The following is a 20,078-nucleotide window of genomic DNA, read 5'->3' as shown; positions in this document are numbered from 1 at the left end:
TATGACCTTCTTTCCATTCTGCCCATAAATTGCTCCTACGCATTTTTAAAACACTTTCAGTGGGTCGTCTTGCGGGGTGAAAGAAATGGGGTTTGGATGATATATCCTTCCCACCCCAAAGGATGTGCGCACACTCGAATCTGTTGCTCTGCTGAAGGCATTTTATTGAATGAAATATCTGTGAGTGGCAGAGTGAAGTTTATTCGTGTATATAAATAATGCTGAGAATATATGTCTCTCTTCTCGACTTTAATTGAATTTATTTGTTATCAGGCGTGCGTGTGGTGAAAAAGAAGTGGCCATAATCATACCCCCTAAATGCACTCTTTTTCCGTGGCATTGTGACGAAGAGTCTCAGCGAAAGGACCAAGCAGTGAACAAAGTCGCCCCCAAGCACCAGTGTGTGTGTGTCAGAGTGGAGAAAATATTCTTGCGGACACCATCCCCCGGAGAAAACGCAAGTAAATGCCAGTTTTTTTTTCACATTGCCCATCCTCAGTTTTTGCGCCCCCACCGAAATGATTAGTCGCCTGTCGTGGCGCACTTGAGGCTATCAACCATCACCCTTACTCCATCGACCCATTGGGGCCATATTAGAGTGTGTGTGACGAAAGAGTGGCTCTCAATTTTCCCAGTGAATCCTCATTCAGTGGATCATCTCGGCTCGAGTTGAGAAAATGGCGCTGACTTTAATATAGAAAAAAATTTGTCATTTTAGTGCATTTTTTCCCAGTGAATTTCACATTCCAAATCCATCCCCATAGTTACCTTCCGTGCAAAATTTGCCAAATAACCCACTTGTGGGGCGCTCCCAACTAACCACGGATCACACAACGACCTCCAAAGGTGAGAAAAAAAACTTCCCCATCTCCAAGTGCCCCCCCCCCCCAGCCCCCTCTTTAAGTTCACGTGAACAACGCAGAAAATTAAATATCCCCGAAAATGAGAATGAAATCAATTGAATAAATTCCGAAGATAAATTGTATTTCCACTCATTTGTCCCATCGCGCGTGCTAGTGAAACACTCTTCCTTTTTCCTAAAAAAAAAAGAATTAACCCCCACAGAAGCCCCTCCACGCATTTAGATAACTCCGGCATCGACAGTCAATCGATACAAAAAGCTCCAGTTGCGATGAGAGAAAAATTGCAGAGGAAATTGTACCATAAATTGCTGAAGATTGCAGGAACGTTATTATAAGGGGGAAAAAGGTATGCCAGAGGCATTTTGTAAACTCCGCAGAAAAGGTTTCATAACGGAATCGTTCCATCCGCCCACATCTGTGGTCAAAAGTTCAGTGGCATCAAAGAGAAATCTTTATAACACCAAAATCATCCAAATCCTCCTACAAATATTCGTCCTACGTATAGGGCAGAGGAACCATTTGATTCCACACTTAATAAATTGGTATTTTGAGTATTCATTTTACTGCTCGAACAGTGTATATTCAGTATATTGCATCTAATTTCTCAATTTTGAGTTATATATATTTTTCGACTTCTTATCCCATAGGGTAAATGTCCTAATTCAAAATCATTTCCAGACCCTTTAACTTTGACAGAAGATTCAACACAATTAAGTTCATATTTTTTCTGAAGAGAATCACATAAATTTACTCCTTGATTCTTCTAAAATGTTATTGTTTAGTGAAAATCCCTTAGATATAATTTGAAAACTTCTTAAATACAAGAAAAATACGCGAGCGTAAAATGTTTCTATTGGAAACATATTAATCCAAATGGAGACAAGGGAAAGTTTCTAATTGGAGACAAACAGTGTAAGTGAAATATGACGAAAGGCTTCCAAAACCTTATTGAGTTGCTCCTGAGTGCAGGATTTGTTCTTATTCCTGGTCCTTTCACCTTTCCCATCTAAAACAATAAAAAAATCTCTCCAAAAAAATCATATTTCCGGGGTTTCCGACTGAAGCATTTGCAGACACTTGAGAAAACCCATTTTTGTTCACGAAATAGGTAATTATTTTATTTGAAAACTTCACGTACCGTTAACAATAAGGATTATCACTTAATTTAACTAAAATTAGTCAGAAATATGACATATAGTCATTCGAGGAGAGATGGAACACCTTTTTTATATTCAATATTGCGGATACGTTTTGAATGCGAGACAAAGACGAATCTCACTGGTTTATCATTTGAGGACTCTAAATTTAAGATATCAATATTAGAAAAGCCTAGATGAAAATAGTCACTTCGAAAAATAGGATTTAATAAAAGTTGCATTTTGAGGCACTTAAAAAAAGTGAGGGTGAGATGGAACACCCCTAATTTTAGCAAAATATTTATAGTTTATTTTATTAATTTAGAATAGGAGGAAAGTTATTTTAGACATGAACACTATTTCATTGAATTTATTGGAGTTTATTTTATTTTTTCAGTATAAATGATTTATTTTGTGGAAAATGTGGCTCATATACTTCGATGGCAATTTCGCTGAGTGTATCAAGTCAGTCTTACCAGAAATTTAGGGAAAATAATTTCTAAGATTTACTTGAAAAGATCTTGAAGAACATTGACCAAAATTCACACCGGAATATTGCCAAAACTATTAAGTTCCATCTCTCCTCAATCCCTAAATACACGTATTCTTATGGCGAAATAAAAATTTTTGCCCATTTTTCAAACATCTAAAAAATTCAATTTCAATTTTCTCGTACAATTTTAAAGGTAGAAAGCTGTAACTTGGGGGTTTTCATTAGAATGTTGAAGGGCATAAATAGACCAAATGAAGTGGAGATCGTGCATAGGGTGTAGGCAGGAGGCGAAGTGGTACATCTCTCCCACTGTTCCAACTCTCCTCGAATGACTATAAATGTTAAACAAAACGAATAAACAACAGTCACCTCATTGTGTTTTTCATTGGAAAACATGGTCGATCGATGAAAAATTCGATGATGAAAAGGTACACTTTTAATTTTTCTGAGAAATTAACAAATTAAAATTTGTGAATATGAATGGATTTTCGCTTTAATTGGAGCAAAATTAACTAAATAATGAAACTGAGGTATAGAAAATTTATAAATATAGTAATTTAGTACTGTATTTATCATGAAAACAGTGACGTTTCCATTTGGAGTAGCGAAAAATTTCCATCTGGAGCAGGTTTTGAATTAGCTTAATTTACCATAAGGATCATTTTTTTTTAAATTTTGGAATTTTTGATATCACATTTTTGTCCGTTTGTCCATCCGTCCGTCTATCTGTCCTGATATCGGCAGCTCTATAGAGGTCAAACGGTTCCAGGTAGAGACTTGGTGCCTTCGAGTGATCTCCCCCTAAGTCGACCCAAGTACTGATAATATGATAATATAGAACCACGTTTTTGATATTATACACGCTTGTAAAGCTTACTTAAATTTTTGGGCTATTTTTGTCCCTATCGTTCATAGAAGCACAAAATACACCGAATCAGACTCTGTTGGACTTTCCAAGGTTAGATGTAAGATTTATCATTGATTATGTTTCTCAGTTTAATTTTTATTGTTGATTTTCAGTACGCAAAAAGTGTCTTGTCGTTAAAGGGTTAAAACTGTCATAGTGATCTTGTAAAGGTGGCGCACTATTAAGAAGTTTCATAAGCTATCTCGAACCGATACTGGCAAAGACAGTAAAACATTCTATTAGAATACTTATTTACCTTTTAGAATACCTAACCATTCTATTAGAATAAAACCTTACATTCCTAAAGCAAATGAATTAAAGTCCACTAGCAGAACTTGTATATACGTAGCTTTGAAATTTATTTTATAGGATTTGTTTTCTTATGGCTTCGGCACACCTTTTACATAAAGAAAATTTCATAAAATCAAAATTCACATCCCTTACTTTCTTAAAAGTTTAGCATATCGACGGCTCAGAATATAAAACGAATAAGTCGGGAATGGCCAACTTTACAGGAGAGCGATTTCAAGCTGATATTTTTCATGCTGAGTATAGAATTTTTAAGATTTAAACCCCTATAAAGTTTATAAAATAATTAATTTTTCGGTATAATATTCACAGGGAAGGTAGGGGGTGTCAAGGAGTACCCGTAAAGCCGGAAATACGAATTTTGCAAAAAATCGACTTATTCGACTTATATCCTAACAAGTCGATATGTCTGTGCTACTCTTTCACACTTTTCCTCTTCTTTTGAATATTACACCAAATTAAACTTAGTTCAGTCCAATTTGGAGTCCGAAAGAGAGGGATAGACTTATGCAAATATTTTGAGAATGAAAGAAATGTAAATTTTGATTTCATGAAATTTTACCGATCTAAAAGGTGTCCCGGAGCTATTAAGTATTAAGTGTATCGGAAAAATTTCGTGAAATCTTTTCTTTTTTTTGAAATCTCACTTTTTGTACTCAAATTCGATTGAACTGAATTTAATTTAGTGTAATGTTCAAGAGAACAAGAAGAGTCCGAAAGAGTGAAATAGATTATGTTATGCGTATCATTTGAGAAAGAAACGGATGTGAATTTTGATTACATGAAATTTTCTTGATCTAAATGGTGTGCCAAAGCCTTTAAGAAAAAATTTCTTTCTTAGGTCCACAGAATTATATCTGTATCTTATGAGACTTCTATAATTTTATTCGATAATTCACTTTGCAAGTAGCATACATTTTAAAACCTTGATTGCTTAAGGAGTTAAATGTTAATTGGGGTCCCCTTTATTTACAAAACCAAGTTTTTTTAATTGCTTGAAAACGTGTCGTCCGTTTCTTTCCATTTTTAGATAAGTTTTTTTAGAGCTTTCCTATAGGCGGATATTTCTTTTGTATACGAAAGATACGGAAATAGCATTGAATCGTTTCTATTAACGGTTTTTCAAGGTCAAATGTTAAAAAAAGCTCTAGTATAGAGAGTATATTTCTCCACCGAATGGGATCATGTTTGAGCTCGTTAGTAAGCTCTTAAAATTTTATGACAATTTTAAAATCGTACCGTATTCTAAATACGACCAGTAAACAAAAAATGATGCGAAATTACTTTAGAAGTATAACATCTAAATCACACAGATTGAGCATTTAGCAAAGTATAAGATACTTTCATATCCATACTGTAATCAAATACTTTGATTTTTGCAACGCTAAAGTTCAAAAATATTGAAAAGATTTATAAACTTATTAGAGATGGCATCAAATGGTTCCTCTACCCTGCATACGTAATTTAACTGCACAGACAAAGGGTTTGAAATATTTCACGATTTTTACAAGTGTTTGTATCAACCAGAAATAAATATTTTACCTTAAGTCGGCGGTTAATCGATGAGATCCACTTAAATGGATTTTTTATTCCCATTTCCAAAATTTTAGTAATGCTTATTTTAAATATTCTCAAGGATCAGTCTACGCAATAGAAGAATAGAAGTTTATGTTTATACCCTTTATACCTATCATACTTTAATATATGTACAACAAAAATTCAAAAACCTAAAATTTTCTTTTACTGCTCGAACTCTATCAACAGGAACAGATCAGTTGGTTGTAGACTCTCGATTTTTTTATCCTTGAAGAGTCCCTCCTTTAAACTACCGGGTACTCAAAATTCTAACAAACTTTCCCTATGTCACTGCAATTTTTATAGTGATTAATACTTTAGTTCGAATCAAACAAGATCCGATGAATAAAAAATGCAGAGACACGAAATTTTATAAAATTCTCAAATTCGTCAGCACAAAGTTTTTCTGCATAAGTTTTTGACCGCCAAAGAACTTTATTGATGTTGGTAAATTATGCAAAAGTACTTAAGGGTACAGCAAATTATTTTATTAATGAGACACATTAATTAGTCCCCAAACTCGTCAGTTTATGTAAAATTTTATATAGACCCAAAATTTGTTCCACTCTAACAAGGGTGGCATGAACAAATCTCAATAATAATAATTATTATTATGGTTGTTATTATTATCAGCGCGAGAACTCATAAAGGCCTTTTCCAAAATACAAAAAAAATAACGTTTTTCGTTGATGAACATTAAATTACCTCAGTTAAGAATATATTTTTTATATGTTATCAAAATAAATTGAAGCAATTTGCATTTACAAATTATTATTGTTTTGTAACTATGTGATGAGCACCATCAGTGATCGGCACGTTATTGTATTGTTGCTCCAAAATAAAATGAATTTTTAAAAATTATTCGCAAGCTTTTACCATTTAACTCTTACAAGGATACACCGCATTAGTTCACATTTAATTTATAAAACGAATTTATCCATGAGATTCCTTATTAAATTCGTGGTAATTCGATGTACTGAGTGTATGTTTGCAATTATCTATTTTTATTAATTTTTTTTGTAAATTGTAAAAATTCAAATGCACATATAAAGTTAAATGGATAATTAAAATACTAATCAGCATACAAAAATATTAAATAGTGTTTTGGAATAGAGCATGTCTTAACATTCCGATCCGTGGTGCTCTTTCTTTAGTCGATTTCTTCAACTTTAATACCTTTAAATGTGGGGGCTTGTTGCCTGGGGCACCAGGGACCCTTCCCAAATCTAGCTATGTGAGGAAGAGTCGGCATAAGTACATAAGATGTAGCTTAAAATTGAGAGATTGAGATACAGCTTTTCCTTTGTGTTCGAGGTATGAAATTGTTTTAATAAAAAACAGAAATTTTGAGTGTATATATAAAAGCAAAAAATAATTAATTATAATTATCAGGAAAGTGTTTAAAATTATCAATTGGATTGTATATTATTTGATGGAGTAGGAAAATTCAAATTATGCGAATTAGGGAAAAACATACACAATTTTCTTGATTTAGTATTTTTACTAAATCGTTATATTAATTTTTTATAATTTTGTAATTTTATTTTTATTTGCAAGAATTAATTTAATGGCAACCGCACTATTAAGTCATTTACAATTTTGAATCATCCCGAATTATTGCCGTTATCATTTTTTTTCCAGAATTATTGTAAAACCATTAAAATTAATAATTCGATTTGAAACCTTTGTGAAAATTCATGTAAGCTGAAATATCCAAAGTATCCTCTACTGGGCCAATTCAACCATTATGAGTTCTTGAAGTCGAGCGGTAGAATTATGGCATTCGCTTTAGGGGAAATTCATCAACAGCATTAGAAGTGCCAAAAAATGTTACTAGCTTTCCAGTATCAAAAGAGAGAAAACCCAAAGGGTCTGAGTATAGATACAAAGGAGCGTTGATATAGAAGTGCCTGAATTTAGGAACTCTTTTATTTTCAAAAAAATATTAAATTATATTATAAGTAATTTAAAATTAATTGATGTCTAAATGAAGTTTATAAATAAGATAGAGAGAACTGGGGCTTCTTTGAATTGGGGTACCTTTGAAATTGGTTTTTTTCTCCTATTTTTAAAAGCAATAGAGGCTTACCATAATAAAATTTAGCGTTGCGATTAGTTGGTTGAGCTAAATTATTTCATGGTAAAGTCCAATTCCATTTAAAAATAGAAGAAAAAAAACCTACTTCAAAGACACCCAACTTCAAAGATGCCCTAGTTCTCCATAAAAAACAATATATCCCGCAACTTAAGGTAAATCTCGATCAAAAAACCTAAAATAGAACTACTTTGCATTCGTTTTTCTTAGAACCCGTATATAAGTAGCCAACATAGGAGACTTTACCTTATGTAAAGTCCGAAGTACACTCAGGTTGATCCTCGGGAATATTTAGTCTGCAAAATATTGAGTCAATTTGGGCCCTTTAAATTGAGAATTTTTCATCCTTATTAATTAATATTTACAAACCCTTTTGTTCGAAAAAAAAATACTGATAAATATGGGAAATTGAGGCAAGAGTAAACATGGGGTAGTTACAAACACTGCGATTTTGAAAATTAAACATTAGATTTCAAAGGACAGGACCTATATGAATTTATAGATATTATAGGTAGGGGAAAGCGCGCTAACTGTGTTATAAATGAATTTGTCCCATTATAATATTATATTTCAATAGCTAGTCCAATGCCTCATATTTTCAGTAAAGAGCTATGGGTGAAATCCATAAGGAACATAGAGAAAAAATTGAATTGTTCGAAGCTTGAGTCGTCCGAAGGTAGCGCGCTTTCCCCTATTCTTGTCCACTAAAGGAATGGTCGACATAAAGTTCAAGTAGAAATAAAAGTGTTTACAACTACCCCGTGTTTACTGCCGCACCAGTCTCCCTTATAACAACAAATAAGAAATTTTAAATTTGATTAACGTTAATAATGCCAAACTTTATGTAAATTAATTTTGCAATATGAATCAAACAATTATTAAAGATTTTTACTAGTTGTATACACTGAGAAAAAAAGAGGGTGCGATTAACATTTTTTCCTCATAACATTAACACTTTTTAGGTGTAAAAATATATCAACATTTTTTAATGTTAATTTTACACCTTTTTAAGGGTAAAATGGGTAAAATTAACATGAAAAAAGGATAACTTTAACCCCTAATACACCTAAAAAAGGTATTATTTACACCGATTTCGGATCAATACTGCAGGGTAAAATTAACATTTCCGGAATGTTATTTTAACTTTTTCGGATTTCTCTCAGTGTAGAGACCTATAGGACTTGTAAAACCAATCAACTAAGTTTTCTGTAGCTTTCCCAAGCAGGTCGACGGAAGATTCATAGGAAAATTAATACATTTGGTGCACTTGTACTGAAAATCTACGAATTGCAAGTGATAGTTTAGCACATTTTTGTAGATTATATTAACAAATATGAATACACTCAGTCCCGGGATTAAGCACATTTTCGGGACCGAAAAAACGCGCGAAATGGCATTACGCATCGAGAAAATTTGCATACCCGCAGGGGATTTCTTTTGAATAAATCGGCCGTAGAACGAACTTCGCGCGGAGTAAAAGTAGTTCAAACAAAAAGATTCAACTGTTTAATAGAAATGCATTAACAAACAGTACTTTTTGGCCAGATTTCTTCAATAAATGGTTAGAATATTTAAAAAATTTACTTTAATCAAAGAAATTAAAGTTTTATTCTGCAAAAGTAGCAAAGTGTTTTCAAATTTCCCGCGTCGCAAATAGTATGTATTCAGGCGAATTTCATAAATTGACTCCAAATGGTAGGCAAACTTGCATAATTGTATGTGCATAATTCCGACAGGTGCATAATCCCGAAATACTTAATGCCGGGACTGAGTGTAATTTTGGGGTTTTGAAAAACGTTTTACTATGTTTTTAAAACTTTACTTTAAAGTTTAAAGTGTTGTAGGTCTTCGTAAAAACGGTAAAAAATAAAATTAATCTGAAAATCTTTCGAGTTATCTAAAATATGTGTATATGAATAATTTATGTTCTTGCTTGGTCACTTTGAGTGTCGGTTATTCGAAAATCCGTTAGGATTTTCTATATAATTTGTAAAAGAATATAGGCTATAGGTAAAGTAAAAAAAAAAAGTTTTTGAGATTACAACCCAAGGTGTGCAGCAAACAACTTTTTTAATTTATAGATTTACAATTCATATGAGCTATATAATCCAGTTACCGCTACTTTTAACAATGTTTTTTTTTAAATATAATTTTTATTGTAATCAAAAAAGTTGTTTCTATCTCTTTTTACATTAGTTTAGTAAAAATAAAGAGAAATTATTCAATTGATCAACATTTTAAGAATATATACCTGAGATAAAAAAATACGTAGAAAACTTAAATTGGCTAAATTCAAATAAATTTTCACAAAATTAATTTAAAACACCTTTCATGAGTTTTTTCGTCATATTATTATTATATGAGCTCGAGTATGACCCAAAAATGCCAATTCAATAGGTGCGGAAGGAAAGTTTTCTTGAACAGTAACATCCACTGACTTGTGAAATCCTCTTTCGTCCATTTAGAATCCCAACCGCGATTGAACAATATAATGTGAATGGAGCAGAGATTGAGGAAAGAAAGAAAAGAACACTTTAGCCATCGTACATGATGCAATAAGAAGGGTAAAAGAGATTTAAGAAGAAAAACTTTTTTTTTTTGCTTTTTGCAGACTTTCATCCGCACCTCAACCCTCCCCCGAGAACTAGTCAACGACAAACGTGAACAGACAGTGAAAGGAGCAACTTTGTGAAGGGAAACTTTAGAGTACAGAATCCACAAATATGAAATTTTCTCTACCCTTGCCTGGTGGTGGAACTGGTGTTACATTGTTTTCCAAACTTGTGAGGACAAAAGACTTGAGAACCCTCCAGGGAGACGATCCACGCAGTACAAAGCCAAAACTTACGGTGAGTCAGAAGCAGTGTTTCTGCTTTTTCTTTTTCTTTTTTATTTGTAACATGGTAGTGAACACGTCCAGAAGCCGGAAGATGCTGACAGTGATAGCAAAATATGTTCTTTATTCCTACTTTTCCTTCCCATTCTCCCCAGAAATGCTTGACAACGCTCGATTTAACGTCCCTAGGCGTGGGATCGTGCTGTGGAACTGGCATGTATTTGGTGGTTGGAATGGTGGCAAGAAATATCGCTGGTCCCGGAGTGATACTCAGCTTCTTCATTGCAGCAATAGCTAGTATATTTTCAGGTGAGTTTCCCGAGGGATCATGAAATCAATTTATGAGCTGAAAAGTGAGACATAAAGGAACACAAGATTGCTCAACATTTCATCTCTACCGTTCGCAGGTGCTTGCTACGCGGAATTCGGTGTGAGAGTACCCCATACCTCTGGCTCAGCTTATATGTACTCGTATGTGACGGTGGGCGAGTTTGTGGCATTTGTAATAGGATGGAACATGATTTTAGAATATTTGATAGGTAAATAGAATACACCCAAATGGGACAAAATTCAATTAAATAATATCAGAGTTGGGAATTTGATACAAAATTTTGCTCCTTTCTCTGGCTATAATACTCCATAACTCACAATAGGCCCTTAACGCATCATTATCTGCCAATGAAATTTGAGAGTCACTTCATGGATTATTTTGAGGATTTTTGTACCAGAAAGTGCCCAAAAAGCAACAAAAGCCTCTTCATGTGATATAAAATAAACGACTAAATATGGAAATTTAAGTAATTCTTATGCTAAAAGCTTATACCTTTGCACGTGATACCCTTCATAAATCCTTATAAAAGCTCCCCTTAGAAAATTGTTGGGTAGCCTTAGATAATGGCTACAGTGACTCAGTTTAGTAAATAAAATCGAAGAGGTATCAGATTGCAATAGCATATACTTTTTAACTTGTAAACAGCCAAAAGGGTTCATGTTGCGTGCTAATCGTTGGGAATCGAATCACCCAGACGATTGATATTTGTTGATATTGTCCTATCCTTTCTTATTTCAGGGACAAGTGCATGTGCGTGTGCCCTTTCAGCGAGCTTCGACTCCCTGGCGGGTGGTTCCATCAGTCGCAGCATTGCCGAATCCGTGGGAACAATATTTGGTCGTCCGCCTGACTTTGTGGCATTCGGGATCACGCTCTTTATGACATTTGTTCTGGCATTGGGCGCTAGCAAATCAGTGATCTTCAATAATACTCTCAATGCCGTTAACATTGCCTCATGGGTGTTTATCATGACGGCTGGACTCTTCTATGTGGACACTAGCACATGGAGTGAACATCAGGGATTTCTTCCCTTTGGCTGGAGTGGTGTTTTTACGGGAGCGGCCACGTGCTTTTATGCCTTCATTGGCTTCGACATAATTGCAACTACTGGAGAAGAAGCTCATTCACCCCAAAAAAGCATCCCAAAGGTAGATAGAGAAATTTTCAGTAAACAGGATGTTCCTAAAATATCAGTTAGGTTCGAAGCATATTTTTCTAAAAAGGCTAAAGAATTCCAAAGGACATACTTGTCTGATGTTTTAATGAGTACCTTAAATACTCCATTACTACAATCAAAAAAATAATCGAGTAAAATTTACTCGAATCGATGTTCAATTAACTCTTTTTCGTTGTCATTTTCGATTAACTATATTTCAGAGTTGATTTTACTTCTATTTAGGTGCAATATTCGGAAGAGTTGTTTTAACTTTTTATTCCTAAAATTTACATGACAAAAGAGTGTAAATAAGTCTTTTTAAAACTGAAAATGACTCGTTTTAAGAGTTAAAATAACTCGTTTCAAGAGTTGAAAAATCGTTTTTAGAGTTAAAATAACTCTTTCAAATCACAAAATGAACATGTTTTGCAATTTTATGTTTTTTTTATTATTTTATAATTTTCTTTATTAATATTTTCTTGACCTCAAATTCTCTATGTTTCTCATGAAACACTGTTAGGCATATTTCTAGTTGATGTTCCATATGAACTTTGTCACACGAAAATCTTTTTGACTGAAGTATATTCTTAAAACGAAAACACTTAAGCATATACTTCAGTCGAGATGAAATTTTACATCGAAAAAGAGTAATAATTACATCGATTTTCGACGAATTAATTCAACTCGTACGAAAAGTTTTTCCAATTCTATTTACTAAAATTTACAACGAAAAAGAGTAACAATTACATCGATATTCTTCGAGTTAATTCAACTCTGTCATAGAGTTATTTTAACTTTTTAGGTTTTTTCTTACTGTATTAAGAGACATTATAGAAAGTTATCTGTTTTTTTTTAGAAAAATTCTCTAATTTATTTTGAGTAGGCCTTCGACTCTAGTTTATCTTAAAAACTCCCATCAAGGTATGTGGCTTATTAAAGGCCTAAAGACTTTCAGATTTTACTGATTTCTGAATTGCTTTTATCTACTGACTTTGTAATTGCATTAAAAAAAAAAACTGTTATAACGATTTTTTAAAACATTTTTCAACAGATTTCGATAACTTATATGTTAAATTATTTAACAGTGACGTATTAAAATTTATATAAAAGAAAATATTTAAAATCTCGACCTTGAATAAATCACTATCAGCAAAAATTTGCATCTTTCTTGATTTTTAGTATCAAATTCCATTTCTTGTACAAGAGATCCTTGCTGACTAGAGACAACTAGTTATTTTCTAATAGCAGAGAATGAATGAAAGAACTAAACATTCCTTGATTTTTCTCTGTTTTCTATGCGAATTTTCGAGGATTTATGTTCTTTTCATCAGATTATCGAATTGAGCAGAAAAATCATCTAGGCGGCACATAAAATAATTTTATATTAATTCGAAACATTAGACTTTTGACTACAGACCTTTCATTAGCTCTTCTTTAAGTTTTAAGAATATTAAAAAAAATTGAATAAAATAGGTATTAATGGAAATAAAGCTATGTGTATTAATATTCGGAAACTTTTCACACACCCTGTACCTGTGCATACGTACATGTATATAGTTTCTAATCAACTATGTATAATTTCTAATCAATTTCCATTTATTCCTAGGCTATTGTGGGATCACTGGTCATTGTCTTGATTGCATATGTCACAAGCAGTCTCATCCTCACTTTGATTGTACCCTTTGACCACGTGGATGGTGAATCAGCCTTAGTGCAGATGTGGACCTATGTTGGAGCTCCCAAGTGTCGTGCAATTGTTGCAATTGGAGCCACTGCAGGTCTCTCAGTGGCAATGTTCGGCTCAATGTTTCCTATGCCAAGAGTTATCTATGCTATGGCTCAGGATGGACTAATCTTTAAGCAATTATCGCATTTGTGGACACGCACCAATGCTCCAGGAATAGCCACTATTGGCAGTGGTGTGGCAGCTGGAATTGTATCTCTGTTGGTTCGTCTGGAAATTCTCGTGGAAATGATGTCTATCGGAACCTTATTGGCTTATACCCTCGTCTCTACATGTGTACTTGTGCTCCGCTATCAGCCACACAGCAGTTCCCTGGTGGATCTTCTGCCTGCTCAGCTGCGTACTCCTCAACCACCTGGTACTCCCGATCCAGCTCATGCGACCACAGTTCTCCAGGCCGATGGTGCAAAGAGCAAGGGCAAGCAACAGAATGTCACGGTGCGCAGGGTAACACGTGGTTCTCCAGACTCTGACGATTCCTTCATAGATGACAGTCCCGAAGGTGGATTTCCTGGTCGTGATGATCAATTCTTGGTATCTGATCGGTCAGAAAACAAATTCTATGGCAGCGTTCATGGAGCACCTACGGGCCAGCCCACGCCCTTTGACACTCTCGGCCTGGGGCTGATTGGACGCAAGCTGCAGGAATACGGGTACTTGTGTCCAGGTTTATTTCCCTGGGTTAACCCAGGTCCGGCCACCAGTGAAAGTGGGATGTATGTAACGAAGCTGGTGGGCATCATGTACGCACTCATCTTCTTCCTTGATTTGTTCACGGCAATTGGATGGGGTGGAACGTTGGCCGGATTAGTGATAACATGTTTGGTGATAGGAATAATTGTGATACTATTGATTATATCCCGACAACCTCAGAATAGGTAAGTTTATTTTAATATAATCCTTTTAATTTTCCGATTTAAGGAGTTGATTATTTTTTAGCTTATATACATTAAAGAACAGTTACATAATATCTTTTATTGATAGCCAACGCAACATAAAGTGTCCCTATATTTTTTTTGCTGAAGGTTGCAAAAATATCATTGACTATTTCTGTATATCAATGGGATATTTTTAAACACCTCTGGGGAAAAATGTTAAAGGTCTAAATTTATTTTGTCCCCGGACAATGTCAGAGACATGGGATATTTACATGGGCATCCACTAGACTGTACACCTTGCTTAAAGCACATAATTTAATTTTCCAATTTTCAGTACACTTCAGGATGTTTATTTAAGATGTATGAGGGTGTTTTGGGCATACATGATTTTTTTTGTATATTTCGCTATGTAGAAAGAGAGGTCATATGGATCATATTCAATGATTTAGCAAAATAGTTTTATTAAGCTTATTTACACTAACACAGTCATCTCGAGTTCACAATTCTTTATCAAAACAATTTAAAAAGATGCTGGAGTGTCCTTTAAGCCCCATTTACCCCTATATACATAAATGAATACAAGAGTTACTTTGAGTACAACACGAAGTAAAAGGTCAAATGATTTACACATATCCTCAATTTTGAATGAACCCTGCAGGAAGCACATGATTTATTCACTACAAGACAAACAGATAAGCCTAAAAGACACAAGGGAGTCTACAGAGTGTGAAAAAAGGTTGTGTGAAAATTTAATGAGGATTTCATTTTGAAACAGTTTTACGGAAATATGACCAAATTTCTAATTTCACTCAAACCCATGAAAATAAATTACTCCTCTTTTTACCAATTAACTCGAGAAGGAAAGCTCGCTATCTCAGCTAATAGTCAATTAAATCTTATCGTATGACAGCACTTCGTGGTTTTCAGGCCAATTTTCTACTGCAATGTGACTTAGTATTAAGTGAATAATGTTGATTTGTATCTTTGCAGATATGCTCTGGCATTTCTCACTCCTGGACTTCCATTTATTCCTACCATTGCCATTACCGTGAACGTGTATCTTATATTTAAGCTCAGCATTCTAACATTGGTCAGATTTACCTTGTGGATGACACTAGGTTTAATCATGTACTTTTACTATGGCATAACGCACAGCTCATTAGAGAATCCCCAGGAAGAATTTGAACTTGCCGTGGACAAGACCTATGTTACACCACCACAGCTTGGTGAACAGACGGCTGTGTGGGATAGGCATGGGTATGAGAATAAGATGGCCGAGGATACATGGTCCCAGGGCAATACGTACTGGCCAGAGCAAAATAGTGCCTGGAACACAAACAGCAATAATGCACCCAGCAATCGACAGCAAAGTAGCAAGAGACCATCTCCTGCACCATCCCGAAATCAGCAGCAATCCCGTGTTCCAGTGTCTCCACATCCACCGGCGCAATCCAGCAACGAAGCGAAAAAGGATGGATTCGGACTCTTCATCGATGAGACACAGTTTCCTTCGTGGGATGACTAAGCTGGGAACATCTCACTTCCATCGACCAACATCATTCTGAAGATCATTCATCATTTCGCGCAGAATGTTTATTTCAAACACACACATATCAAATATTGTTAGTCATAACATAGAATTTTAAAAATGAAAATAGTCGAAGATTAATTGAGGGAAAAATGTGGGTGGGCAGCAAAATTCATCTGCAGTTGTGAAGAGATAAGTAAAACGGTGACGATGAAGTGGCTAAAATACATTTTAGTAAATACAAATAATAGGTAGGAAATATACTTTTGAATGTTTACCTTAAGGACATTTGGGGAGGTTTATCTCAAGAGAAGAAAGAATGTAAGGACATATTATACATGAATAATCTTATTAATATGCCAAAGAGGATTGAATATAGTACCACTTTATTGCAATATACATATATGACAGAGAGTATAACACGACAGAGAAAATATATCCTAGTATATTTACAGAGAATTAATTACTGAATGAAAGCACTCAAAAACCATACCTACTACCGCGACAAAAGGATAAAGATAAAAAAAAACAGAAAAATAGTAACAAATCTATATATACAAGGACGCAGAAAGTTATATATCTTTTTAGGCAATTAGTAGCAGAGAAAAAAGTCTATTTATTGTAGTGATGTGATAGTTTTCTCCCCTTGATTTTCATTTATCTTCACTAACAACTTTGATACTGAAACATATACTATTGTTGCACCCTTATTTACAGGCTCTATACGCACTAACAGTGAGGAACAAATTTGTTTCGAATTTTTTTTTTATTTCGTTTCAAAAATTCGTTGGACACTTCAAGCCAATTTCAAAAATATTTTTTTAATTAATAATAAGTCTAAAGAGAAAAACAAATGGTCAGCAAAATTTTTTTTACAAATAATAATTTTATATAATAATAATTTTATCATCTAAGATGGTTATATAGAAATTGAAAACTTTTTTATTTTCCCTCTGCCAAATCTTATGCGAAAATTTCACTGCTTTTCAAGTTCTAAATTGAGTACTGATTTAATTTGATTTATTACTGAAAAAAATGTTTTTTGTTACTGTTCATATATACGTATACCCAAGGAGCATTTATCGCCATAAATGAGTAGAGATGTCTGATATCTATACGAAAATGATGGCGAAGACTTTATAAATTTCTTCTATATAACCGCATAAAACAGGCCCATATTCGGGTGAATGGGGAATTTTTATAGCCGAAATATAACAATTTTTTATTTTAGAGTTAATCAAGTCATCGTGTACGGTAAAATGTATTGTTTATGACTAAATAAAATATAATCACTCTGTCATACCAATATTATAACTATTGTCTGAAGAACTGTCATTCCTTGTCCATTTTTCTTTAAGACTTGCTCAAATATTTTCCTCAAATGAATAATTATTTATCCTCAACGATTCAGTCACATTTTTTGTGCCTCATGGACTTTTATCGCGTATGAAAGTTTAATGCAATAACTGTTTTTCGTTAGAGGATTAAATATTAGTGAACAAAATTTCATTCCCGACTTGAAATTCTTAAGGGAAAGCTGAGAAATTAAATAAAACAAAATTGAATAAATTTATTGCTTTTTACATTACATCATTTAAAAAACTTATGGTTCTCAAATTTTTACTGCGTGTATTGATAGAATACAGCCCTTTAAACACTAATTTCGTCAAATATAATTGTACTGCAATGTTTTGTGTATCATTTTTCCATTAATTTGAGTTTGGCGTCGCCAATTTTCTGTATTTTTCCACGCCATAATCTTCTTTTTGTTCTGATAAAATAAAATCAAGATATTGTAACCCGAATAAGTAAGAAAAGCAGAAAATAAAACACATTTATATATTTTAGTGATTATATTTACAAGATGTCGTACATCATATTTACATTTTGTAGACTTCTTACGACAATAATATCACTATATAGCAAAAATGCCAAAACACTGAAAGATTATGCTTTTGATAAACTTTTTCTGCATTCTGGGCACTCATTCTGCAATTTGATTTCACGACAAATGATCTGGAAGCTGTCCTAATGCTTATACTTGCGTTACACTGCAATTAAAGGGTGAAAATATTAGCTCTCACAAACGAAGTGTTAATTCACTACTTTTTCAACATTTGCACTTACTTTGTCGAATTTAATGCCTTCTATCTGTATACTCGATTTTTCTGTATACGCTGGCGCACTTCATGACTCTAATTAATGTGAGACATCACTTTTTTCACAAGTTTTCACTCGCAGATGAACTCTTGCTTAGTAAACAAAGTAGAATTTGACAATCTGGCAGCGTCATACAAAAAGAAGACAAGTTATATGTAACTTGTGTCTTTTGTGGAACAAATGCAACTCAAATATATCAGAACATTATGTTCATACAATTTCACGACATTATGTGAACATAATGGCATGAATATGTAAGATAAATATACTTTAGAAATTTTTGACATAGTTTTATACATTTTCACTCAAAAATAGATTATATTATGACTTGTTTATGGATCTAAAAATGTTTAGTTGTAATTTTAAAGGAAAATAACGATATTTTAACTGGAATTTATCAAGCAAAATGTATTATATGTATTAATAGAAAATAACTGATATTTTCTATACAATTTTTAGTCAAGTTATTATACTGGCATTCAACGCACATAATTTTCATATAATTTACATCCATTAAGTTCATACATTATATTTTTAAGAAATAGCTCGATTACATTGAAAATATGTTGGTTACATTTGAGACATACATTATTTGGATATCAAATGCCCCTTGGGTAGGTAGTGCATATGCGTAATAATTTGCAGGGTATTTGGCACACATGCTCAATCGATAACGGAAGACGTAAATGCCAATATCATGTTATCTAAAGAACTCATTAATGCCATTATAAATTTTTCTATACCTTATATACGTAAAAAGTAACAAAGTTGAAATTATTTTAGAAATAACTTGACTGGATGCTCTAATTTTATATCCTAAAATTTACTTTATTTGAATGAGTTTTTAAAGAATTTAATCGACTTCGGGGTGGACCTAGCGTAAAGCTGAATTAAATTTCGAATTTTACTTTGTAGCGGTTTGGGATCAACCGCAAATATCTTCCTGAAGTGACAAATGCATAGGTTGCTAAACTAGATATTTTGGGCCTGGGGTCTAGATAGGGAAAAGCACACTGAGAGAAATCCGAAAAAGTTAAAATAGCATTCCGGAAATGTTAATTTTACCCTGCAGTATTGATCCGAAATCGGTGTAAATTTTACCCTTTTTAGGTGTATTATGGGTTAAAGTTACCCTTCTTTCATGTTGATTTTACATTTAAAAGGTGTAAAATTAACATTAAAAAATGTTGATATATTTTTACACCTAAAAAGTGTTAAAGCTATGACGAAAAAAGTTAATCGTAGCCTCTTTTTTTCTCAGTGCAGTAAGAATTGAATAAATGAATAATTGGATCATTGAATGATTAAAGTATCGAATTCAAAATTTCAAATATCTTACCATCTCATTTTAATCTCTTTCGATAATATTTTCATAAACCACTTGAATTGCCATGAATAATTTATTATTTTTGTTTTTTTAAGTAAAGTTAACTGGACGTTAATCGATTTCAACTATTTTTATATAATCAATTGATCAGGAATCCAAAGACTGTCCTTCAAACAGATTTTATTCCACTTAGATTTATACATCAGATATATTTTATTTGACGTCTTGAGAAAAATTTAATTCGATATTTTATTCAAAATTTAAAAAATATATATGTTCTTTCGATACTTTCAACATAAATGTCTTCTTTTGACTTTAAATTCGATTATAAGTAGGGGAAGGGGTTCAATTCACTTATTTCCATGTTTTTTAAACCTATTTTATCAAATTTTCTCTAGGGAGTTTTGTATCTAAAAATATATAACACAATTCTTAAATATTTACTAACTGTCCTTAAAGCTGATGCCAACCCAAATTCCTAAGAGACAAAATCCCAAATGGGGATTTTCTGCCTGAGAAATATTGAAAATGTTTTGGGAAAACTAGAAAAGTTGTTCAAGAAATTAAAAGTATTCCAGACAATTTGCGTGAGATTGGATACGGCAGACATTATTTATGTATGGTAACATATTCAAGATTTTGACTTTCGGGATTTTGGTCTGGACACTTCAAACAATGACACTTTCTAGAGTCATACAAGTACTTAATTGTTGTGCCTTTCCCTCTTTCTCAGATAATCA

The 20,078-nt window shown here is 33.3% G+C and overlaps 1 protein-coding gene across 2 annotated transcripts; it reads left to right on the top strand.

Moving 5' to 3' along the window:
• The first annotated feature begins 132 nt into the window (after positions 1-132).
• Positions 133-16,705, top strand: LOC129802042 (probable cationic amino acid transporter). Of its 2 annotated transcripts, none has more exons than XM_055847598.1 (7): positions 133-461; positions 9,990-10,227; positions 10,370-10,523; positions 10,622-10,753; positions 11,284-11,693; positions 13,308-14,323; positions 15,314-16,705. In XM_055847598.1, exons 2-7 carry the CDS (start codon positions 10,102-10,104, stop codon positions 15,846-15,848), a joined length of 2,373 nt encoding a protein of 790 aa, XP_055703573.1. In that variant the 5' UTR covers positions 133-461; positions 9,990-10,101; the 3' UTR covers positions 15,849-16,705. The 2 variants fall into 2 exon arrangements, with proteins under 2 accessions (XP_055703573.1, XP_055703565.1); XM_055847590.1 differs by lacking the exon at positions 133-461 and adding an exon at positions 492-846.
• Positions 16,706-20,078: the final 3,373 nt, after the last annotated feature.

The sequence above is a fragment of the Phlebotomus papatasi genome, chromosome 1, assembly GCF_024763615.1.
Source record: "Phlebotomus papatasi isolate M1 chromosome 1, Ppap_2.1, whole genome shotgun sequence".
NCBI lineage: Eukaryota > Metazoa > Arthropoda > Insecta > Diptera > Psychodidae > Phlebotomus > Phlebotomus papatasi.
Note: the sequence above shows the minus strand (reverse complement) of the source record. Positions and strands in the feature narration are given on the sequence as shown.

Coding starts and splice junctions, on each gene's coding strand:
- LOC129802042 (XM_055847598.1), top strand. CDS start 10,102: ATGAAATTTTCTCTACCCTTGCCTGGTGGTGGAACTGGTGTTACATTG. Junction 10,228..10,369: donor GTACAAAGCCAAAACTTACG/GTGAGTCAGAAG, acceptor CATTCTCCCCAG/AAATGCTTGACAACGCTCGA. Junction 10,754..11,283: donor GATTTTAGAATATTTGATAG/GTAAATAGAATA, acceptor TTCTTATTTCAG/GGACAAGTGCATGTGCGTGT.